Source organism: Centroberyx affinis, unplaced genomic scaffold, assembly GCF_046629955.1.
Source record: "Centroberyx affinis isolate AG114_WGS23_722 - 3 ecotype Tasmania unplaced genomic scaffold, CSIRO-AGI_Caff_v1 ptg007676l_1, whole genome shotgun sequence".
Taxonomy (NCBI): Eukaryota; Metazoa; Chordata; class Actinopteri; order Beryciformes; family Berycidae; genus Centroberyx; species Centroberyx affinis.
The window spans coordinates 1-22019 of NW_027283871.1; the positions used below are offsets into that span (position 1 = coordinate 1).

Sequence of the window (22019 nt, forward strand, 5' to 3'; positions counted from 1 at the left end):
CCTTTTACAGAGAAATCTGCTTTTCTGTCCCTCTGCCCTGCTACATCTCTCTGTGCTGTCAGTTTCACCTGTATCTTTACATCGTTAAACAAGCAAATAGTAAACATGTTGTCCCCCACCAGTGATGTAGTTCCACCCTTGGGTCAGTCAGTGATTGCTGAGTGTACTTAAATATGAGTGAAATTGTATAAGCATTTTGGTATGGGACAATGAAAGGACAGATTGACCATATATTTCTGTTGCCTACTCTCCTCAGAATTAGGCTTACGTTATATCTTGAAATGTAGTAACTGTAATTGTCCTGTTTTTACTCAATACGGTACAAAATATAAGAACTACAATACGCAATAAATACAATCTGTACATTACACAATGTACACTATAATACAATTTATAATACAATATAACATACAACACCAGGAGTGTGAGTGTTATGAATAATATAAACGCTAAACGATAAGTGATATATGTTATTGCACAGCAGGTAAGTGGTAATATGATATAAGTAGTCAACACTAATGGCACAGTGGTAGTGCAGTGATGAGTGCAATAACAGTACCACAGTCCAACAACTGTATAACTACAGTGTCTTGTGGTTAGAGGTTTGCCCAAGAATTCTGCATTGACTCTCACTTCAACACATCAACCCAGTGTGTAGCATGTGTAGACTATTATGTTACCTATGATAACTTTAACTGTATTGCTTTACCACTGAGTCCCCATTGATTGTCAATGCCACCCCCTAGCGGCACAAAGTCAACGTTACAGTGTGACTAACAAACAAACAAACAAACAAACTAACGGACGGAGACCGATCCATAGTCCCCACTTTGGTGGGGGACAACAATTATTAGCCTTTGACATTATTATCTACTCTGTTTTACTCCTCTGGTCCAGACTGTCCCTGCTCCTCCGCAGGACCAGAGAGAGAGAGAGATTTTAACTGCAATATCCACATTTTTCTATTTTTATTTTAAGTTATCTTTACTTATCTCTGTGTGTGTGTATATATATATATATTTTATATATATATATATATATATATATATATATATATATATATATATATATATATCAAAATACAGCAATAGCACATTTTTTCTGTTTGTATTTTTAAGTTAATTTTACCTACTCTTATGTATATATTTGATTGCAATGTTGCATTGTTACACAGCTCTGTTTACACATTTCTTTATTCTAGTATATCTTTAATTGTATGTACATTTGTTTTTATTTCACACTTGCTTTGGCAATGTAAACGTATGTTTCCTATGCCAATAAAGCCCCTTTGAATTGAATTGAAATTGAGACCGAGCAACAGAGAGAGGGAGAGAGAGAGAGAGAGAGAGAGAGAGAGAGAGAGAGAGAGAGAGAGAGAGAGAGAGAGAAAGAGAGAGAGCAAGCGAGATGGCGTGGAGCAATTAGGGGCTGAGCGAATCAATGCGCTACAAGCAGTTCTACGACTGTGCGACGATAGTGGAAAAAAAAGAACATTTGTGGCGGTCAGTGTTGATTTTGTGGCGGCCAGCCACAAAGTTTTCTTTGTAGTGTAGTTAATCGATCGCGGATGGCGTCGTTCTCTCGGACGGATAAAAAAAAAAAAAATGCTAAAATGGGTCGCCAAATATACTTTGACGGCCCGCCCAAGTAAAGTCTACGTGTGGGAAACACTGTACAGTCAAGCCCACTATATCTTGATGATTTCTGATACACTCACTTCCATGTTTTACCCATTAGTGACTGTTACCCTCTGATTATCACAGTTCACCACCGTATCATTACACATCACAGAGCCAGTGCAAAAACATTTGCTGTCAGAAGTGGGATTCGAACCCACGCCTCCAGGGGAGACTGCGACCTGAACGCAGCGCCTTAGACCGCTCGGCCATCCTGACTGCATGTGCCTATTTATCAGACAGACTTAAAGGGGCAGTCAGTAACATTAACGAGGCCCACTGTCTAAGTAGTCTCAAATATAAACAGATGTCATGGGAAACTATCACTTCTACAATACATATAAGATGAGGTCTGAATAACAGAACCATTTCACCTAACTGAATGCTGTTTCACATCTAATAACACTACAGTCAACCCCACTGTATCTTGTAGATTTCTGATAAACTCAATTCCATGTTTTACCCACTGGTGACTGTTCACCCTCTGATGATCACAGTTCACCACCCGTAATCACCAGTAATATTCTTCTGTGTCTCGCCATACTTTTTCTTTTTGACATTTCAGATACATTATCCACCATCCAAAGTCCACTGCCTGAGTAGTCTCAAATATAAAAAAGAATCCATCAAAACACTTGTAAAAGCTGTTGGATTTATTATATCATAGTTACTGCCAGGAGCGCGCATTACCCCACTTGTTAAGTACAAATGTCTCAAATTTAAAAAAGTAACACTGATTTTAGGTTAGGTAATGCAGTCAGAAAATTAGGTATAGTATAGCCAAATTATTACAATTTCAAGCCCATGGAATATTTCTGAATTACAATTAACAGTATTCATGTTGTGATTTTAAGCGTTTACATTAATATAGAACGAATTAGTACTAATAACTGACTTTATGTGACATAATCCAGTGGGTTTTAGCCATGTGCGCTTAAGACTCAATTTGGGAATAGTTAGTGGAAATCATCTGGTGTTGTATTTGACTGGCATGAAAAGCTAAATGCTAATGAACTACAATGGCACACAACTGAAAATCACTGACTAAGTCCACCGGCGTTCTTCAGCTGTTTTAGTAATCAACTATATTATTATTACTTTGAACATGAGAGGAGGGTGCACCGTTCCTGGAGGTACTGCAATACCAGGTCGATGCGTGGAGTGGACGGAGCAAGCCCCTATTCCATCTCCCTATTCCAAAAATCAATTTAATATATGGTCCCCGGGTAGGGGACGTATCAGATATTAAACTGATAAGAACAGATACTACACTTGATCTTAGCCAAAAGGCCGAGAAGCGATACCGTTATACTAACAGAGGCAAAGGAGTCATTCTCGGCGATATCACTCTGACTGACGGGTTTGGACCGAAGTTATGACTTTAAGACCATTCAAGAAACAATGAACAAAAGTACGCTAACCTTAAACGTGTCAAATGCCATATAACCTCAGGAAAATATGTTATTTATAAGAAACGAAGGGCTCGCGAATGCAACTTCTAGGCGCTTCCTGGTCACGTGGTGCGTTCTAGTCCAACAGGAAACAGAAACATCGGAGGAATCGAAATCCCATTTACGGCTACGTTAGCAGGAAACGTGCGTATATTTTGTTCTAATCTGAATGATAAAGATGCAATGTAACTGTGAATCTGAACAGAACAGTCTGCTGGCGAAGAAAATATATATTTTCCGTACGATCCAATAACTCGCTTCACAAAAACAAATGGAGCTCTAGCAGCATCTAGTGGAGGATCAAGCTAACTGCAGCGCTTCACCTGTTGCACAATCCAGTGGCCATGTATGTGGTCATATATCCGCATGTAAACCATTCTAGCAGCCGCAAGTTTACAAATTATTTTTTCCAAATGCATTCATTCACCAATGTTTAACAAATGACTGAAAGATTATACATGCGGAAACCTACAGAAAAATTGACAAATCAGTGAATTGGCAGTGCAATACAGTGCAATGTGAACAGCTTACATGAGGAAATGTAAACCAGGACAACTATAGCCTATTTTATTACCATCTCATGAAAAATTCTCATAAACATTAGCTAGTATTTTATAAATATGACTAGTATCTCATATTTTTGAGAAACTCCGACTTTTCATAATTATGAGACACAAAATCATATCGATTGGACATTTTCTCTCAAAATGAAAATATAGCATTTTAGAAAGAAAGCCATGTGGGAATTGGTGATTGAATGTAGAAAAACCCTAAACCCGAATTTGCAATGCATGTTCAGAAAGTAAATGCATGCACACGGTAATTTACTGCAATAGGCCTACATGTAGTTCAAGACGTGAATAAAAGCAGAGGGTGTGAATTGCCTATTAACTAAATGCGTTTTTACCCCATCCCATAAGACAAACCTGGCAAGAAAGAACTACTGCATGAATTGAGCCGAGAAACACAAATATCTGCATTCATGTGCTGTTAGGCTGACTGTCGAGTTCAATAAACACAATTTAGGGGGGGGGGGGGGGGGGGTTAGTAATAGCCTGCCGTGAAAGGCTAGCCTACTCCTCTACAGCACTACTGCGACCACTTCAGTTTGCACTTTCATCACTGAAAACTTAAGTGTCCAATTCAGGGCACAGCAAACCGGCCTGAAAAGCACATGGGCTACTCAGAAACTACAGGCCTTATAGTGCACAGTCCGTCTACACAAGTTACAAAACATTAGAGTTGACCCTTCAATTTGAAGAAACTCACTGGACAGGCTACCCATGAATTAGACGAGACATTGACCCGCTGGCACCCATTATAGAAACCACAGTAAAATAAACTTACCGCAACACGTCTTGGTGGAGAAACATCGCGAAGGCCGAACAAGACGGTTGAGAAATGAAGCGCCATGTTTTGACCTCTCTCCTCCTCGGAATACACAAAATCCTTCTTCTTCGGGTGGTTTTCACTTTACCAAAGTACAGGCTGTAACTCCAAGACACTCTGACGATCTCCTCCCATGACAGCAATGGAAACTTGGCTTACTTTGTGTTAAAATGTTCGTTTCTGAAGGACTTATGATGCTTCTAGTGTTAAACACGCAGATTACCCACACCTGTTCATTTGCATACTACCAATTAACGGCTGGGTGAACCATCGCCTCAAAAGGACGCTAGGTGGCGCTGATTTTTTTTACCTACTATTATCAGCGTCCCAAACGTTTATATACAAAACGACCTGCCAAGCGCTTCATTTTGTACGCGGTAGTTCAAACTTTCACCTTTTTTTCCCCCCAAGTCTTAACTTCCAATAAAGCCCTTCGTTTTCCCAAAACGCAGGTTAAAGCTAAAGGCTAAAGCTAATGCTAGCTCTCTGATGACGTTGACGTTACGCTGCTGCACGCACATGTCACGCGGGCAGCTCTTCAGAATAAAAAATACTGCTAAAACATTGTTTCTCACAGTTCAGAAGGTCGAATTTAATTTCTAGCGTTTTTGTTGTCATAAATAATCATCCTTCAACAAAAGTATTTTTTAAGATGTCAGGTGCATTATTTCCTTTGAGTTGTGTCAATTGTTTTCCAATTTCCGATTTTTGTGGTAAAAATGAGCAAAATTGGCATGGGAAACTAGAATTGCAGGAAATGTGTTTTTATTACAAACATGAATAAAAAAGACTGTGTTCACACTGCTCACGGCTAATTAGGTGTGAATAATCAGCAAATATGTAAACTCCATTTCATTAAAACGGCAGGATGAAGAGCCATTGTTGCATTTATGTTGTTTATTGCACAAGAAGCAGAACATGTTTATCAAGGCAAGTCTGTCTTCGGACCAATATCATCAAGAGAAATTCCTGTACATTTTTGGTATATATCAAATTAAGTAACTGTGATAACAATGCTTCATCCTTATTAAGCGCAGCTGAGTCATTTTCATAACAAAGATTGTTTTATTTTGCTGTACAAATAGGAGGAATAAGTCATTTTTACTGATCTTGATGCATTGTTAGTGCAATGTAATTACACAAAGCTTCTGACTTTAATGAAGACATTGCATAGCATTGGATTCAATTTAAAGAAAAAAAAACACCCTGGGATACTCTAATACTGTTTTATATCTTCAATCTATGATGTTCAATGCATTCCAGGAGTTATTTTTTGATGAACTGTTGAAGTGAACTTTTTTGGTGTACCTACTTTCCCTCAACCCGACTCATCTACTTCTACTTCAGTTAGAGATTTCCTGCATTTCCCAGAATGCCTTTCGACAACCCCCAGAGAATTTTTCAAATTCAGCTGTGCGTAATACGTGAAGGAGGAGAGAGAGATGGCGATAGTAAGAGCAATCGAGTTTTCTAGTTGAGAAAACGTGTTTCACCTTGTGGCTGCATTGCATTCTGGTCTATATTCTGCTACTGTGGGTGGAGAAATTGGTCTCTCTGCCTCCTCTACGATGGATTTCTCCCTGTATGATTGTTGAATGGAATCATGGAATTCATCGTGGAATAATCATGGAATGACTGAACTCTTGATTCGCCTGCTAAACTCAAAATGAACAGAACAGCCGAATTAAGACGGTGTCTTCCTGGCTTAGTAGCTCAGTTTTAGTTTAGTTTCTGTTAGTGCTTCTAATCTTGATTTGTTTCTATTGAGATGTGATGTTTTTACGAGCCCAATGGGGTCTCTTTATGTCACATAAACTAATCAAAACGAAACTAAATCTGTCCCACAGCTAAATGTCAGAATGGTCCCGCCACTCTGAGAAACACTGGACTAAGCTGCATCCTTCTGTACTGTTGCCAAACCACAATAATTCTGGTCCCACGGTCACACGGTCAGCGATCAATCACAATGCAAAGGCGATTAGATTTGGCACAACAGCAACAGTATCATCAACAGGTAAACAAGACTAGGTCAAAACCTAGTATATGGCTGGACCGTGTATGGGTGTGCCACGGCCGACCAATGGTGTAACTAACTCCGCTGTAGACTGCTAATATACAGAATAATAGTCCATACATCCATACTGATCTCTGTTCCAGCGCGTCCCGTCTCCTCTCTCCGCTGCTGTCCTCTCCACCGCGCCCACGGCCCGCATCGAGCCTCCCGATCCAAGCCCTTGTCGCTCTGGTACCCATCGGTGCCGAAAACGCTGTTTGCCGGACACCCGGTGACGCATCGGCGTCGGGACCCCCGCCGAAATCTCGGCCGGATCACCGGGAACAAATTGGCGCCCAGCTATCGGCACTGGCCGGAACCGTGGCCCCGGGAAACTCCGGGAAGCGTCGGCAGGAAGCCCTCGGTGCTTTGAAACCTCCGTGCTTGTCTGTGTCTCTCTCTCCACCGACAGAACAGAGGACTTCAGGTGGACTGAGCATTTACATCAAAATAAATAGCGCTATGATATAATTGTATAGATTCTACTTTAGCTTCAGTTAGCTTCAGCTTACATGCATGATATTGGTCAGCCTGCTTACTGTGTGGGAGAAATGGGCTCCTGATCTCAGCGGAGAAACAAGATGGCGGAGAAAACGAAACTTAAATTTCTGGCTCTGTGATCCTATGATGTGCCACGTGCCACGGCCGACCAATGGTGTAACTTCATCACTCAGTCAGTCAGTGACAGACATTCGCGTTTATAGGGCTGGCCCCGCTGTTGCGGTCCAGCCAAAAAGTCTTAAGGTGCATTCAGATTATGGGCAATAGAAAGTCATTAATTTTCAACGGAAGCCTAAGCGCTGGTGAAGCACGAACCAATCAGAGTGGAGGGAAGGTAGTTTAGGGTAGTAATATTATTCATATTTACTTGATGATTTATTTAAATGAAGTGTCTTCGTCTTGCTCCCAGTTGTTGTGCTCAGCCAGCCGCTCAGCATTTGCCCAAACAAAGTCTCCCTGAAGTAAACAAGCTGGCACGGGTGATGGCAGCTGGCGCGGCAATGGTGACATCATCAGCAGGTGGAGTGGAAGACCCCGCCCACCTTGGCGCCCTGGCCGACCAGGTTGTTGTATTCGGCGACGGCCTTCTCCGTCTGCAGGACTCGGACCTCCACGCCTTTCTGACTCACAAAGTCCAGAGTGGAGGAGGGAACCTGGAGGAGCGGAGGCAGGAGAGGAGAGTTTGATTAATAATGTTTCATAATCTAACATTTTTCAAGTGGGATGTTGGGCAGGTATAGGTACTTTTAATTCCACATTATATCAACCCTCTCCTTATATAGCTTCACAGGCCAGATTTGAATCCAGGACAACACAATTACATGGCACTCTGTAGCATTCAAAGTCTGCCTATATGGGCCAAATTACACACAAGCTGAAAGTATTGTTACATGCAAAGCTAAACTTTTGTGTGGTGAGTAGTTTTTGAGATAAACAACTTTGTTTCAGGTCTGCACCAGATCGGTCACTATGGGGCAGAGATGGAGGAAAAGAGTCATGGCTATGGTTATAGAGGAGAGTCTGGGGTTAACGCTCACATTTGCAGGCTGGAAAACAGAGCAGTATTTATGATTTTGCCCGGGAAAAACCTACCTCACACCGGGTGTTTTTGAACAGCAAATTTAAAAGCTTTCATAAACTCTGGATAAAGGTTGAATCACTGCTGTGTTATATCAATTGGTGCCAGAGAGAAGCAAATGTATTTATTTACATGAATATGTTCCAGATTATTACTTAATATATCTTGCTGAAGGATACTTCAACAGGGACGGTGACATGGGGGATTGCACCCCGGCCCTCCTGTTGGGAGATGACCTCACCAACCACTGGACCTTCCTGCTGACCAAAACTGCGACTCCGGTGGGACTCGAACCCACAACCTTTGAATTACCTCTCCCATCTTCAACTAGAAGTCCAATGCGCTATCCATTGCGCCACGGAGCCAGATGGTCAACACATGTGCCTCATTGTCTCATTTGGGGTGGAAACCACAACCTTGGCTGTATTAACCTTGCTCTCTATCTGAGTTCACCAGCCCGATGTTTATGTTTATTTTTGCTGACTGCATATAAACTGGATGAGCGAGGACACTGAATAGCTCATTTAAATTCACTGTTCACATCCCCTGCCTGCCTGGTCCCTGCTCTCACCTGCAGAGCCTCCCTCATGCCTCTGCCGATGACCAGCGTGTCTACTCCCACCTTCAGGACTTCCTCTAGATCCGCTGGCTGCACTCCTGGGCTGTGCTGTTGTGGGGAGCAGAGATTTACACATTAAAACAACTTAAAGTTAAGAGTAATCCACCTAAATTAAATGACGGCTGGCAGTCGTTTTCCTGCTCCTATTGTAAGGATCTAGAATTATGAAAAAACTGTAAATGTTAAAAATATAGGCTTTTCAGAAAATATCTGACAACCATCTCAGGCAGTGCAATTTGATTATATCATACACCAGCATTTTCCTGGATCTTATGAGCTCATGAGTCAAAACCCACAATAAAACTACTGAAAACACAGGGAAGTCTATTTCAGGTGCAAATTTTTTGGGAGCAACAACTCTGAGGTGTAATCCAGTGGAGGCTGGTGGTAAAATGGTGTGGCTATTACATCTACTGCACTTAACACTTAACTAGGAATGTGCAAAAGTCAATTTTTTTCAAGTTGGACTAGGTTGTCTGAATGATAAGTCGACTAGTCGGTCTCAAGAAAGGCCTATATTTAAATTAGGCTGTACTGTGGATAGGCTTAAGAAGGCAGAATGCTTATCAATTTAATCTTAAATAAGGAAAAGGGCAAAGAGAAATGTAAAAGATCTTTCTGGTCTATTTTTTAAAATGAAAACTGGGGAGTGTCATCGTCACTCTCTGCATCCCCCTCACCTGAGTCCCGGTCTCGCTCCAGTCCCAGGACCGGCTGCCTCCAGGCCAGACCTTACAGTCCTTGTAGGTGGAGGAGCATCCCTTCACCTTCATCTGACCCCAGGACACTGATGCTATCTCTGGTGAAGACATGGTGGAGTGGCGCCTCCTGCTGACTGGCCGAGGTAAAGGTGGAAGGCAAGATAGGACTGTTGCTGTGGTGACATTAGGATGTAAACAAGGATGTAGTGGAGGGTAAACCCACCTAAACTCAGCTTATCCAGCTTTTATTTGCACAATTGAGTTTACCTTATTATTTTAGGCTAACATACATCTTAACAAAAGGGTAAATGAAAAGAGTAAACTATAACCTACAGTCAGTGAACCTGTGCTTATATAACTTGCCTCAGTTTGATACATTTTACTATGTTGTGCATTGTGACTTTACATCATTAGGATGTAACAGTATGTCGGCCTAAAAAAGTTGGGTAAACACTATTCCACAAATTCAAAGGTGGGTAAACTAAATCAAGTAACGTTAATACCAAACTGATGATATGGACTCTTAAGGGAATGTGCATACATTAATGCTTTGCTGACATGTATTTTTGTAGTTTTTTGCCCCATTTTGATCACTGACTGCAGGCCGTAGTTTACTTTCCTTTCCTTTAGCTTAGCTAACTTACTACTGAGTTACATTACTGAATGTAACGCTAGCAAAACGGCTTTTAGTGACCGCTGGTGCAATAAGTAACTGTTTTTGTTGCCAACTCATATGCTATTCAGTCAGATAATAGTACTTGTTGTGTTAGTTATGTAAGCGTTAGTAGGCTACTTGTTGTTTGAGCCGTTATTTCAACAATAACGCTTATTTCGTTTGAGTTACTAAGTTGCTTGTTGTTATAACGTTAACGCTAACGTTAGTTAGCTAGCTAACGTTAGCTTGTTAGCCAATAAAGCAGCCATTAAACGAACATAACGTTTAAGTTCCTGTTAAACAACAAACAATTTTATTTGGCTATCTTTCGGTATTAAAGCAGCATGTGTTGAAGTCATTAACAAAGAAAATGTCAGAGAGATTTCAGTCAATCGTTTAATTTGGACAGAAACGGCCAAGTCTTCCTCTTACCTCTGGGTGAAGTGAAGTCCCACCCAGTTAGACTCTGACCTTTAAACCTTCATAAACTAATCTGACGATATAAAACTCAACAGCAACCTTTCCAACAATTCAAAAAGTGTAAATATTACAGCATATTACAAACACGACCAGCAGATGTTTATATCAAAGTATCCGTTCTGAAATTGCCAAATGCAGACAGAATAAATGTCACAAGTATCATAACAAAGACAACAGCAGTTTCTTTCAAGATTGTACATTTAAAAATTGTCCCAATGCTCAAAGTGGGATCCCAAAACATTTACTTGAAAATAAGAGCAGAAAAGTGTATAAAACATGTCAGAAACACACACACACACACGCACACCAATGTAAACACAAAATCCTACCACAGTGGAAACTACATGTCATGATAATAATCCATTTACTGCAGCATATACAGGCAGGCAAAAAGGGCTAATACACAGGAAGTCTGACATTTACAGTGACAGCTGTTTATAGTGTAATGAGATGGGGTTTTCCCTGAGATTCCCAAGCAAATATTATATGAAGAGTTCAATTTCAGGTTGAGACATTCAAATATTGGAAAAGAAAATTGACACCAACTCTGACAAGTTATTACCTATATTAAGCCCTTTACTATTATGTTTTGGCGGTTAAATATTGGGCAATGAACATAGCATTTTCAGATTAAATCTCCCTGTTTGTGCCGGCTGTGTTGGCTGGTTTTATATGTAAAAGAATGATTAACATAAATCTGCAAAAGAGAAAACTATCCTGTACACATAATCTGGCTGGCTTAAAAGGGAATACCACACAATTTAAGAATTCATATATTATTTTCATAGTCTGGACAATCCAATCAATATTTGCAAAACCTGAAAACTCTCCCTTAAAAGAAACCAGAGAACGAAGACTCAGACTCATGCTGTGACATGTAAGTCCACAAGTTCAAGTTCTTAGCTCTCTGGTTTCTGGCTTTGGGAAAATTCACATCATGTTCACAAATATCCATTGGTGTGTTCTAGACCGTACAACACATGAATATCATGAATGAACTCCTGATTTAGTGGTAATCCCCTTTAAAATATTTTTATTGAAATGTGATCGATAATCTCACAAAATTGCATTCTCCCAGAATGACAGTAGTGCAAATAAATATCCCTGCTGTTGCCGAAAACCACATAATTGCGATTTTGGTGATTTAGTTAGTTAGTTTCATGAACCTTTGGCCATGAAAACCTAGTAAAACCCCCACTGTATAATTTCATTACATGCATGAGTGAATACAGCACTGTTTTCTCCCTCCCTGACAGATGTACGTGTTGCAGATATGTGGTTTTCTTGCGACGGCAGCGATACTCCGCTTAGTTTAGTTCGTAATCTCATCAGTTTTTTTCCCCTCATGTCATCCCATCGGTTTAGGCAGCAAGGCTATGGTTCATGTCGGACGTGACCAACCTCTCGTACTGCAACGGTATCTACTGCATACTAACCATACTGCATTTACTGTAGTAGGTAAACAAACATACACATATCAGGGATGTGGTCAAACCAGGAAGTCATGGGGAAAGGAAATAAACAGAATTAAACAGGTTATCAGTAAAAATCAAAACAAAAACAAAAACCCATAAATCTTGAAAAGACCTGAAAAGTCACATCCCTGATAGGTGTATAAAGTACGAATAACATCCTGACATTTTCAGCCAACTAGTATACGGCCTATTGAAGTCAGTCTGAAGTCATTATATCCCATAATTCATAGAGCAGAATAGTCACATCGTTCTCTCTATTTTGCCCTTAGTACCAGTAGTATTTGAAGCATGTACTTCACCCACAGGCTGGGTTCTACGTGGTTCCACACATTCGAATAGTACCAAAATGAGTTTTCCTCTCAGTTAGAACCAGGTGTCTAGTAATATTGCCAGACCTTTCTCCTCACTTTATTTACCATTCACTGTGCCGGGCAGGAGAACGGCCTGGCTTCGGCTGTGAGTAAAGGCAGTAAAAAAAAAAATCCAGCATTTCTATTTCTTCAGCCAATCACAATCGAGGACATCATTCAAAACTGGGAGACTAAAAGGTTTTGTTTTTGTGTATGTCAGGCAGTTGAATATCTTTGAGTTTTGTCAGCTTTGTTTGGACTGAGTTGTGGGGAAGACGGCCAGACTTGAGCTTCCATCGGCCCCGGATCAGAAGTACAAATCGCTCTTCCCCCCTTGAAATATAACTAGTCAGTCTCAACGCCATGCCGGCAGCCAATCACATCGCTCGCTGGCGGACAGTCCCTCCCTCGCTCTGTTTGTTGCCGCCCGTCGTGTCGCTGTTTCCCGGCAGCAATGGAGTGAACTCTGGGAAAAAAAATATATTTTGTGTTACTTCAGAACTGAAGATGGTCTCTACCTGTTGTGCAATTTCTTAGTTCTTAGTCTTTTTGTCTTTTTTTTTTTTTTTTAACATCAGTGGGCTTCTTTTTGATGTCTTCCTTTTTTCCCAGTGTGTGAGTTCTGGTTGATTTCTTTTTGCCTATGATTTTTGAACCCACAAAACTCAGATAAACCTCCTTTATCATAGCATTTTACCTGACTGCTGACATCTCTCACATGCTCTGTGTTACTTCATGGACCAGATAAAAGAAGCAGGAAGTGGGTATTTCAGGGGAAACTCCACCTTCTTCACACTCACCCTTCATCTCAGTTTCTATCCTGCTGTCGTTAAGCGGGGCCGAGTTCGGACCTCCGGCACCGGTCTTCACGGCTCCAGCGCTGGCTGCTGTGGGGCTGCCGTTCGGGTTGGCAGCGTTAGCTTTAGTTTGATCCGGTTTCCCTGTGGCAGCGGAGGCTTTGTTCCCGTCCACAGCGTCCGTCTTCACCAGGCAGAGCGTCTGCAGCAGACCCATGGAGTCAAAGTCTTCTCCGGAGCATTCTCCTCGTTTTCTCAGCAACTCCAGGACCTACAGGGAGAAACACAGTACATTATACAAACAGGATAGATGTAGGGCTGCAATTCATTTTATAACCATATATTCCAATTTTAGTTTCCACAGTTAATAATTATATATTGGCAGATCAGCAATAATAAAACATTTAATTTAATATAGAATGTCAGCTGTAGTTGAAAGTAGTCCAGATAATGCAAGAGGGCCTACTACATGGATAGACGAAGATGTAAAATGTCAATTTAATTTACAATTTAATCTATATTTGATTTATATAATAAAATAACAAATAGAAAAAAATGAAAATAGAAACACAGCAAAGTTTTTTAAATATCCATACAATGGGGTTACTAACAGGGGTTATCCACACAATCTGTATAGGAGGAAAACGACCCCAAAAGACTGCAACAGAAAAAAGTTAATTTCCTGCCCTGTTACTTAGGGTTTCCAGAAATATTTAACAGATTTTATTTGCATCTGTTTGTTTTTTGTTAACTGATAATCTCTCATGTAGGTACTTGTGTTATTGACTTGATGTGAAATTACTGTTATTACACAGCTATTGTGTTGAAAGGCCGTGTTTTAATCGTTTTTGGGGTCGACTGTTTCTGTTGGCCTCTTTGGGCTGTATCAGAGAGTAGTGCTCCTTGCAAACTGAAAGATATGTAGCTCTACAGTGAGGCAATTGACGAAATTTTGATCAGAATCGATCGCCATGATGGCAAAAATTCGAAAAATAAGACCCAGGTTGAAAATAACTTGAATTAACCTTTAAAATGCTGTCACACCTGATCAGAGTTGACATGGACACACATGAACGCAACACACATACCTTGATGTATTTGTAGGACTTGAGTTCGCTGAGGTTCTCCTCCAGGAAGAGCAGATACAAAGAGAGGTCGTCCCATTGGCCGCTAGGGCTGGGCAGGACGCTCACGGTGGGCAGGGATTGGTAGGTTTCCAGGAAGTGGGCGTATCCGTGGCAGAAGAGGGGGCGGAGACTGGCGTAGATCACTACAGGAACCAGCGCAATGAACAAGACCAAGTTGACGAGGCTGGAAACAGAATCAAACACTCAGAATCAACTCAAGTCAAGCCCTGCTGTCGTATTCAAACAACATGCTGCACAGAGAAAATCTCATCCCACCGGAAAATACCTCAGCAAGGAGAAGACTCCCACGGCGATGAGCTTGCACTGCACCTTTTCGGGGACGGTGGGGTCGGAGGCGAGCAGGCCGGCGCGCAGCGAGCAGCCGAACTCGTCGGTGACGGAGGCCAGGCGGAGGTAGTAGGCCAGGTAGACGCAGGCACACAGCAGGGTGAGCAGCGTCAGGCCGCGACACAGCAGGTAGCGGAACAGCAGCACCCGCGAGCAGCGCTTGGTCATCAGGTACTTCTCCACCAGCGGGTACATGAAGCAGCCCTCCGTAGGGTCGCTGCTCAGGGAATAGGGAAGGAGCGAAAGAAAGAGAGAGAGAGAAAGAAGAGTGAACAACATAACTTGGTAGAGGAACACTTGGTTACAGCGTGGTTCGCATTTGGTGTCCAGAGACTGTGAAGTTGAGTCACAAATCTCTGTATGTTCTCTCTTCTCGCGTTCTTGAAAAGTTTGTTCTGTCCAAGACAACTTGAAGACAGTTCTCCACGTAGACACAGGTATCCGTTCTTGGATTTACTAATCATTAGTGTGTGCCACTGGGTCAGATTTTGCAGCAAATCAGCTGGATTGATTCATGGCACAAACAGTGATTGTTTTATGGCACAAAGCAGGAGGAAGGCGCAAATGGAGCTAAAGCTTTCAGAGTGTGGTCTTAATTTTGAGAAACCCTAACACTAACAATTCAACTGGTGTGAGTTTGAGGCTACCATTGTTTAGAGTAATTATACCAAGGTATCACAGCTAATTCGACAAAGAGATGTTGATGTTTATAAAACCTGATCTGAAAAATCCATACGTTCAAATCACGACCCCGAACCTGAGCTGGCTGCAGGCGTCCTACCTGTCTGCGGAGGGCAGGCCGGAGGTGGCCATGCGTTTGGCCAGGGTGACAGCTCGGTTGTAACACCGGTCCAGCTCCTCCATGATGAAGCCGAGGTCCGACTGCAGGAGCGGCGCTGCGGAAAACCTCCAGAACAACGCCGGGGTGTACATCATCACTGCCACCAGCAACAGGATGTAGGGGAAGAACTGAGAGGAGAGAAAAGCGGGAAAATACTGGAATGAATGGAGCCAGAAGAGCAAGTCTTCCCTTTACTATAGCTGACTGTCAGTACATGCTGTATGCTCATTTTACTTTACAGATGTAGTTATAATAATTTATTGTTATTGTTAGTGATAGTGGTGATATTTGAGGAGGAAAGGTTGGCAGGAAAGGGTGGAACACAGTATAACGGAATAAAGAGCAGCTTAGTAACAACAAATACTGTATGAATATCCATTGTATACAACTTTATGCCTACTTATCAAGGTTTCTTCCTGACTTTTAGAGAGGCTCAGGCGGCAGCATCACCATTTGGGTGGATTTTACATAGAGACAGGATATTCAGGAGTCTTTAATAACACACAAAAACCACTGAGGTTATGTATAATGGCAGAAATGGACTCAAAGAGTCAGACGTGGGTGTTTTCAAATAGGCTATGCCAGTTCTTTTCAAAGGCCCAATGTGCACTTGAAGCATCAAGTGGCACAACAAACCACCTTCACACGTCTGGCTCTGAACTTTGCTCAGTTTCGGAGCGTCAGCAGAGGAACAGAACAAAACAGCTGTTTTTGTGATATTTCTGGAACTGCGGAGACCTTTCATGTATTTCAAAGCAAAATAACTTATAAAGGTGACACAGTGATTTCAAACTAAGCAAGCAATTTCGCAAGTAGCATACAATTGTACAATTTCAGATGTATGGACAAAATATGAACACAATACAGTCTAGCTGGTCTTCAGATATAAAAAGCGAACTGCAGATCAGGCAGTGAATCATCTTTTACGTCACTCACTCACGAAAGTATGATAATGAAAATTTACCCATGGCAGTGGTGAAATGCAAGTGCCAGCGCTGCTGACGCTTTAAATCTGCTGCCTGCAGTGTCGCCATGATAGAAGATCAAATTAGGAACATCAAATGACACGTCATGTGTCACGTCAATTATCACACCCTGTCATTAGCGTTACCCTTAGCCTAGAACATCTCACTCAAAAAATTAAAATAACACACTCAATCTCAACACAAGAGCCTACTGCTAGGGCTGACTCTGCTGGCTTGAAACTGTATTACTTTCACTCAAATGCATCATGCAAGGAAATCTAACATAATTTGGAGAATATTTCACATTTTTGTCATTCTCAAAACACTGGCAGGCTGACAGGGAACACCCTGCTTTTATCAGGTTAAACCAGTGGATCCTGTTGAACAAATACAAAAGTTTTAAAAAGGTTTAATGAAGTTGTTGCTATTCCTTTATTATTTCCAGGCATGGTGCCCCGAAAGACTCATCAAAATGCTTCCTGTTCAAGCAGTAACACTGACTCCCCTAATACTAAATATTATGCAAAATATTGTAGTCTTTAATATGTTTCCTGTGTGGTGTGTGTGAGTGTGTGCAAAAGTTAAATATTCAACATAACGACTAACAGTAAAACTTTCAGTAGTATAGGTAACTATAACCCTGTGTGTGTGTGTGTGTGTGTGTGTGTGTGTGTGTGTGTGTGTGTGTGTGTGTACCTTGTGCAGCCACAGAGGTAGAGTGTGTGTATGAACAGCTGCCCAGCAGTAGGAGTCAACATAAGCAGCCTGCCTCCAGGAGAAGTTAGAAGGAGCAAAACAGCTGATCTGAGTACCTGAGAGAAACACACAGAGGCACAGACAGCATGTAATAAGTCACACCCAATTTATTCAAAAAGTGCTTTTAACAAACAGGTTTAATTTCCAACTGCTTTGTGAAAACAAAGACCACAAACGTACAAAAATGAGATAATTAAAATGAAGGAGGATAGCAAGAGATCAGGGTTATGAGGTGTGTGAACACTGGGAAAGAGTCAGCGAGCATTGAACAGTTGACTTTTATCTCTATCAGTTAACATTTTGATCTGTAAACTCTTCAAAACATACAAGGCGGGTTGTCTCTTGGATATAGGAAACTGTAATCTCCATTAAAAATTAGGGTTTTATGGGCAAAAATGCCATCCCGAATCACATTTGAAAAATCTCATCTTTGTATTATTTACTGTATATTTCCTGCCCAGGGACTGCAGACGAAAATTAGCTCTACAGCTAATTCCAGCACAACAGTGTTGTGCATGTTGTGCATAAACAATAAACTAAACTACCCAGACTATAAAAAGACAATATACTCTATTCAATCACCTATCTAATCTGATCACCGCCTGCATGTAAAGCCAGTCGAAGGGGCAGGCTGACAGGTGAAAGTGAAAGCTGTCCTACCATCTTAGCAGCATAGGGATCTGCTAAGTTACTGTGAAATAGTAAAGAAATGTTATTAAGAGCTGGAAATGGAAATGGTTTTAGTGGAAATATTATTAAGAGCTGTTGCGTATTTGCAGCCAACACTTTGTACTTCTGAAGAAGCTGCAGTAACAAGGCTGAAACTTTGAACCAGGCCCGACATGAAGCCAACATTTTTTGTCTGCATCAAAACTGAGGCAAAAATAAACGTCATGTCCAACCATGTTCCTCTTCTCCGGCTTAGTAGAGTGTGTGTGACCGACAGTGAAATACAAAATATAAAGTAGTCCATGTGCTAAGAGAAAAACAGGCTGAAAAACTATATTATTTTGTTTTGTTGTGCCTATTTAGAAGAATTTAGGTTTTCCAGCCTTAATTCCTCTTGATGACTACTTTACTTATACTTTGTATCAAAACTAAGCCCAGGAAGGAAACAGCGTTTTGTGAGTTTGTCTACTCTAACAGCGTTTCCTTAGAACCAGGAGTTTTAGGGATTTACCAGCCACCTGCCTATGGATAAAAACAATTTAATTTCCTTCTCTGTCAATTATTCATGCCTCCAGTCAGAGCTGCAGTACCTGAGTCCGGTCTTCAGACCATTTTCCTGATGTCTTGGATTTCTTGCAGTTTTGTGCTAATTTTAACTCGGACTTTTCTTAATCTTAGCCACTATTGGATGTTGACTCGACCTTTTCCAGCCTATCTAAAAATTTTCAAAGATACGTTTCTCTCCACCTGGTCCATCTTCGTGTATTTTCTCCCCTCCACTTCAAACCATTTGAGGGATTACACCCGTGTATGGTATGTAAAATTTATATACACTGATTAGTAAAAACTTTATGCATTAATCAGCTGGATGTTGAAGGGTTTAGTACAGACATGTCTTCAGTTTTGTGCCTGTAAAGCTCTCAATACATTTACACCTACTGAATTTCACAGTTCCCTTATAAGTAGACTCGCAAATCTGCATTCTCCTATTTGAAAATTTTGTGACTCTTGTGACATGTCAGGATCTGAAGGATCTGTGTGACCCTTTTTGGAATGGGAGCAGCCCAGTTTAGCTCATCAACACTTAGCCAATCAGAGAAGACATCAAGAAGAGGCCACTACACCACAACTTCCTGTTCCAATGTCATTTTGCCTATTAAGTGAAATTTGTGTCTCCCAAAATGAAATTGGGGGAGATTTTAAGATTGCTTACTTGCTAGATAGTTTGTTGGATTTTGCTGAAATGATGCATCTCACCAATGCGTTCTCACATTTTCATAATTACATATTATGGGGGGGGGGGGGGGGCATATTTGTTACTGATTGGCCTAGACAGGGACATGTTTACTGTTACTTTGTTTCTAGCTGTCTTCAATATATTTTTTGTCAGTGTAGCTAAATGCTTATCATAAACGTTCATCGTAAACAGATCCCAAGACAGACTATTGGGCATTTAGAAAGACATGTGCACTGTTTACTGTCTATTTTGGACATGAATAGGACTTGATTTGCTCTGGTCTCAGTCTTGACTTGGTCTCGACCCCCTTTGGACCTGGCCCTGACTCAAACTGGTGTTGGAATAGCCTTGGACTCAAACTCAGGTCGCCACTCACCGACAGAGACTTCCTGAGCGAAGGCCAGAGAGATGAGGAGGAGGGGAAGGCCCACCGCCACGCAGGTCACCATCTTGTCCACAGCCAGCTCGGTCCGGACGCTGCGGTACCGAGCCTGGCTGGGCTCCTTCAGCAGGAAGTCGCTGAACACGTACTCTGTGGCCACATGGGCGATCGCCATCTCTCTGCTCAGGTGTTTACCTGCAGCTGACGAACAGTTACGCCTGCAGACACAAAATCAAAACCTTTGTTTAAAATATATTTGCCTCATTCTCTGGGCAGGAAATTGACATGTTCACCCACAGTGCCTGGTGGATTCCAAAATACAGCAGCTACTGTAGTCATTTTACCAGCCAAATTTGATTTGTAGAATGCAAAGCAGCCTCTGGACACTGGGTGCTGACTTGGCAAAGTGGCTGGTAAATTAGACAAACTCACCAGACAGAATTTACTAGTATTTGTCTGGTGGCTATTTGCAGAATACAGTTTACCACCTTTTAAAGCTGGTATAAATATTTATGATGTAATTTTGTTGGAACTGTGTCACTATAATTTGTTTATATAAATTATTTGCTATATTTTTAGTTATAATCCTATTCTTCTTTGATGGATCCTATTACTACTTGTTGCTGCAACGGCCCAAATTCCCCCAATGGGATGTGCTATCTAATCTAATCTGATCTAATACTATCTAATCTAGTCTAATCTGATCTAATTAAACTAATCTGATCTAATATCATCTAATCTAATTAATCTAATCTGATCTAATATTATTTATCTAACCTAATCTAATTCATAGCATACATCATATTAGGTAGTATCATTAATTGATTTTTGTTTAGATTGGTAGCTGTTCATCTCAGATTACTTTAAGGACTGTCTAAAGGAATTTTAAGAAGGATTAAGGATAGGATGCTTATTTCAAAGACCAGAACTGAAAATAAAAGGACAAACACGCGGAGCGGATTTTACAGTGCTGTTGATGAGCAGAAGTGAAAGGCAGGCCCGGTTAAGCGCAAATTCAAATCGCTTCTCAAACAAAATTTGCATTTTATTGAATCTATGGGGTGTGATCAGGTTAACACGAGAAATAAGACAAAACATACTAGTCCTTATCAAGTAAATGAGACAACAAGACGAATTTCTTCTTCGGGAATCAAACGAGAACCACTAAAAAATGAATCGTTGTGTTTGGCAGGCATGGATAGACAAAACACTTACTTTAGCTCCAGCAGAGTTACTGACAGTTATTCACAGGGCGGTTATTTTAAAATTCCAGTAGTCAGTAACGTTACCTCTAATCTGCTGTAGTCAAACGGCTAGACAGACGTTAGTATCTGGATTATGATAAAACTTGATGTTGAACCTGAACTCACCTGCCGGCCGGCTGCTAACGACGGAACAACATCACTTCCCTCTGGTTTAATCAGTCTGTTTGACTAGCATGGTTTTAATTAAACAACACTGGTACTGCAGCAGCGAGACGAAACTAAACACACTCAACAGACGAGACAAAAACAGAACTTTCGGGATAAATCCTCTTCCGGTTTGACAAAGAACTCCTTCCTCCTGCTCCTTCCCTCAACCAGTGCTGCCTTCACGGGATCCTAGTCAGCTCCGACTTCCTAGCTTTCAAAGTTGCAAATCTTTTTTTCTTCTTTATTTTACTCTTGTTGTGTTAATCTGTATTTTATTTGTAGATGTTCTGTCTTGTGCCGTACTGATTATCTTTGATTACTATACACATTGCATTTGTAATGCACACTGTCAAAATAGTTTGTTAAAAAAAAAAAAAACTGCAAATTGTCAGTACAGTCGAGCATGAGATCATTTTTTGAGAGCATGTTTTGGCCCAAATAAGGAATTCCGGATCCTGCCCCCTTTCAGTACAATGTGAAAATGAATGTGGGTGTAAAATGATATTAATGCCTTTGACTACGTCCAAGGCTAAAATTGACTATTTTTGCCTTCAGGTTCATCTATTCTGATGGGTTTTGAGGCTGAGATGAAAAAAAAAAAAAAAAAATCGCTAGCCATACTTATATAGTTTAGCATTCCAGCATTTCATAGCCATGTGAAATGAGGATAAGTCAACATCCGTAAAAAAAATAATAATTCAGGAACGTGTTAAAATATATAATAACTTCGTCATATTTCACTTCTACTTATATAATTTAACCAATTTTAATAATACAACGACTGGCACAAAGGATCCAAAAATCCCATTCATTTTCCACAGTCACTATTGTTTGTTTTGTTTATTGTATTATTTATTATTTATTATAGTATTATTAATATTTTCCACAGGGATTCTGGACTACACACCAAATGATCGAGATGCTATCATATGGCATACAAAATGACGCAAAAATGACGACTTCTGCTTACGTCCTCCATCCATCTGCGTTCTAGTCTTAATTGTGATATTTCCCACGGCCCTGAAGGCAGCATCCCTCAGTGCGCAGCATGCAGCGG

At 41.0% G+C, this 22019-nt stretch overlaps 2 protein-coding genes and 3 non-coding genes across 5 annotated transcripts; all 5 read right to left on the minus strand.

Annotated features, from left to right (window-relative positions):
- Window positions 1-1812: 1812 nt before the first annotated feature.
- On the minus strand, window positions 1813-1895 carry trnal-cag (transfer RNA leucine (anticodon CAG)). The gene has a single exon. It is a non-coding gene; the product is annotated as a tRNA-Leu (tRNA).
- Window positions 1896-2787: 892 nt separating this feature from the next.
- LOC139639771 (U2 spliceosomal RNA) lies at window positions 2788-2978 on the minus strand. The gene has a single exon (XR_011694882.1). It is a non-coding gene; the product is annotated as a U2 spliceosomal RNA (small nuclear RNA).
- Window positions 2979-6982: 4004 nt separating this feature from the next.
- Window positions 6983-9608, minus strand: LOC139639770 (mth938 domain-containing protein-like). Its single transcript, XM_071513919.1, has 3 exons — window positions 9448-9608; window positions 8720-8815; window positions 6983-7723 (listed from the first exon to the last, which is right to left on the minus strand). The coding sequence occupies exons 1-3, from the start codon at window positions 9577-9579 to the stop codon at window positions 7583-7585; spliced, it is 369 nt and encodes a 122-aa protein (XP_071370020.1). The 5' UTR covers window positions 9580-9608; the 3' UTR covers window positions 6983-7582.
- Window positions 8422-8513, minus strand: trnar-ucu (transfer RNA arginine (anticodon UCU)). Its single transcript is given in 2 exon segments — window positions 8422-8457; window positions 8477-8513. It is a non-coding gene; the product is annotated as a tRNA-Arg (tRNA).
- Window positions 9609-10448: 840 nt separating the features above from the next.
- LOC139639768 (pannexin-1-like) lies at window positions 10449-21076 on the minus strand. Its single transcript, XM_071513917.1, has 8 exons — window positions 20921-21076; window positions 19545-19768; window positions 17203-17318; window positions 15482-15669; window positions 14639-14917; window positions 14314-14536; window positions 13229-13496; window positions 10449-12894 (listed from the first exon to the last, which is right to left on the minus strand). Exons 2-8 carry the CDS (start codon window positions 19723-19725, stop codon window positions 12806-12808), a joined length of 1344 nt encoding a protein of 447 aa, XP_071370018.1. The 5' UTR covers window positions 19726-19768; window positions 20921-21076; the 3' UTR covers window positions 10449-12805.
- Window positions 21077-22019: the final 943 nt, after the last annotated feature.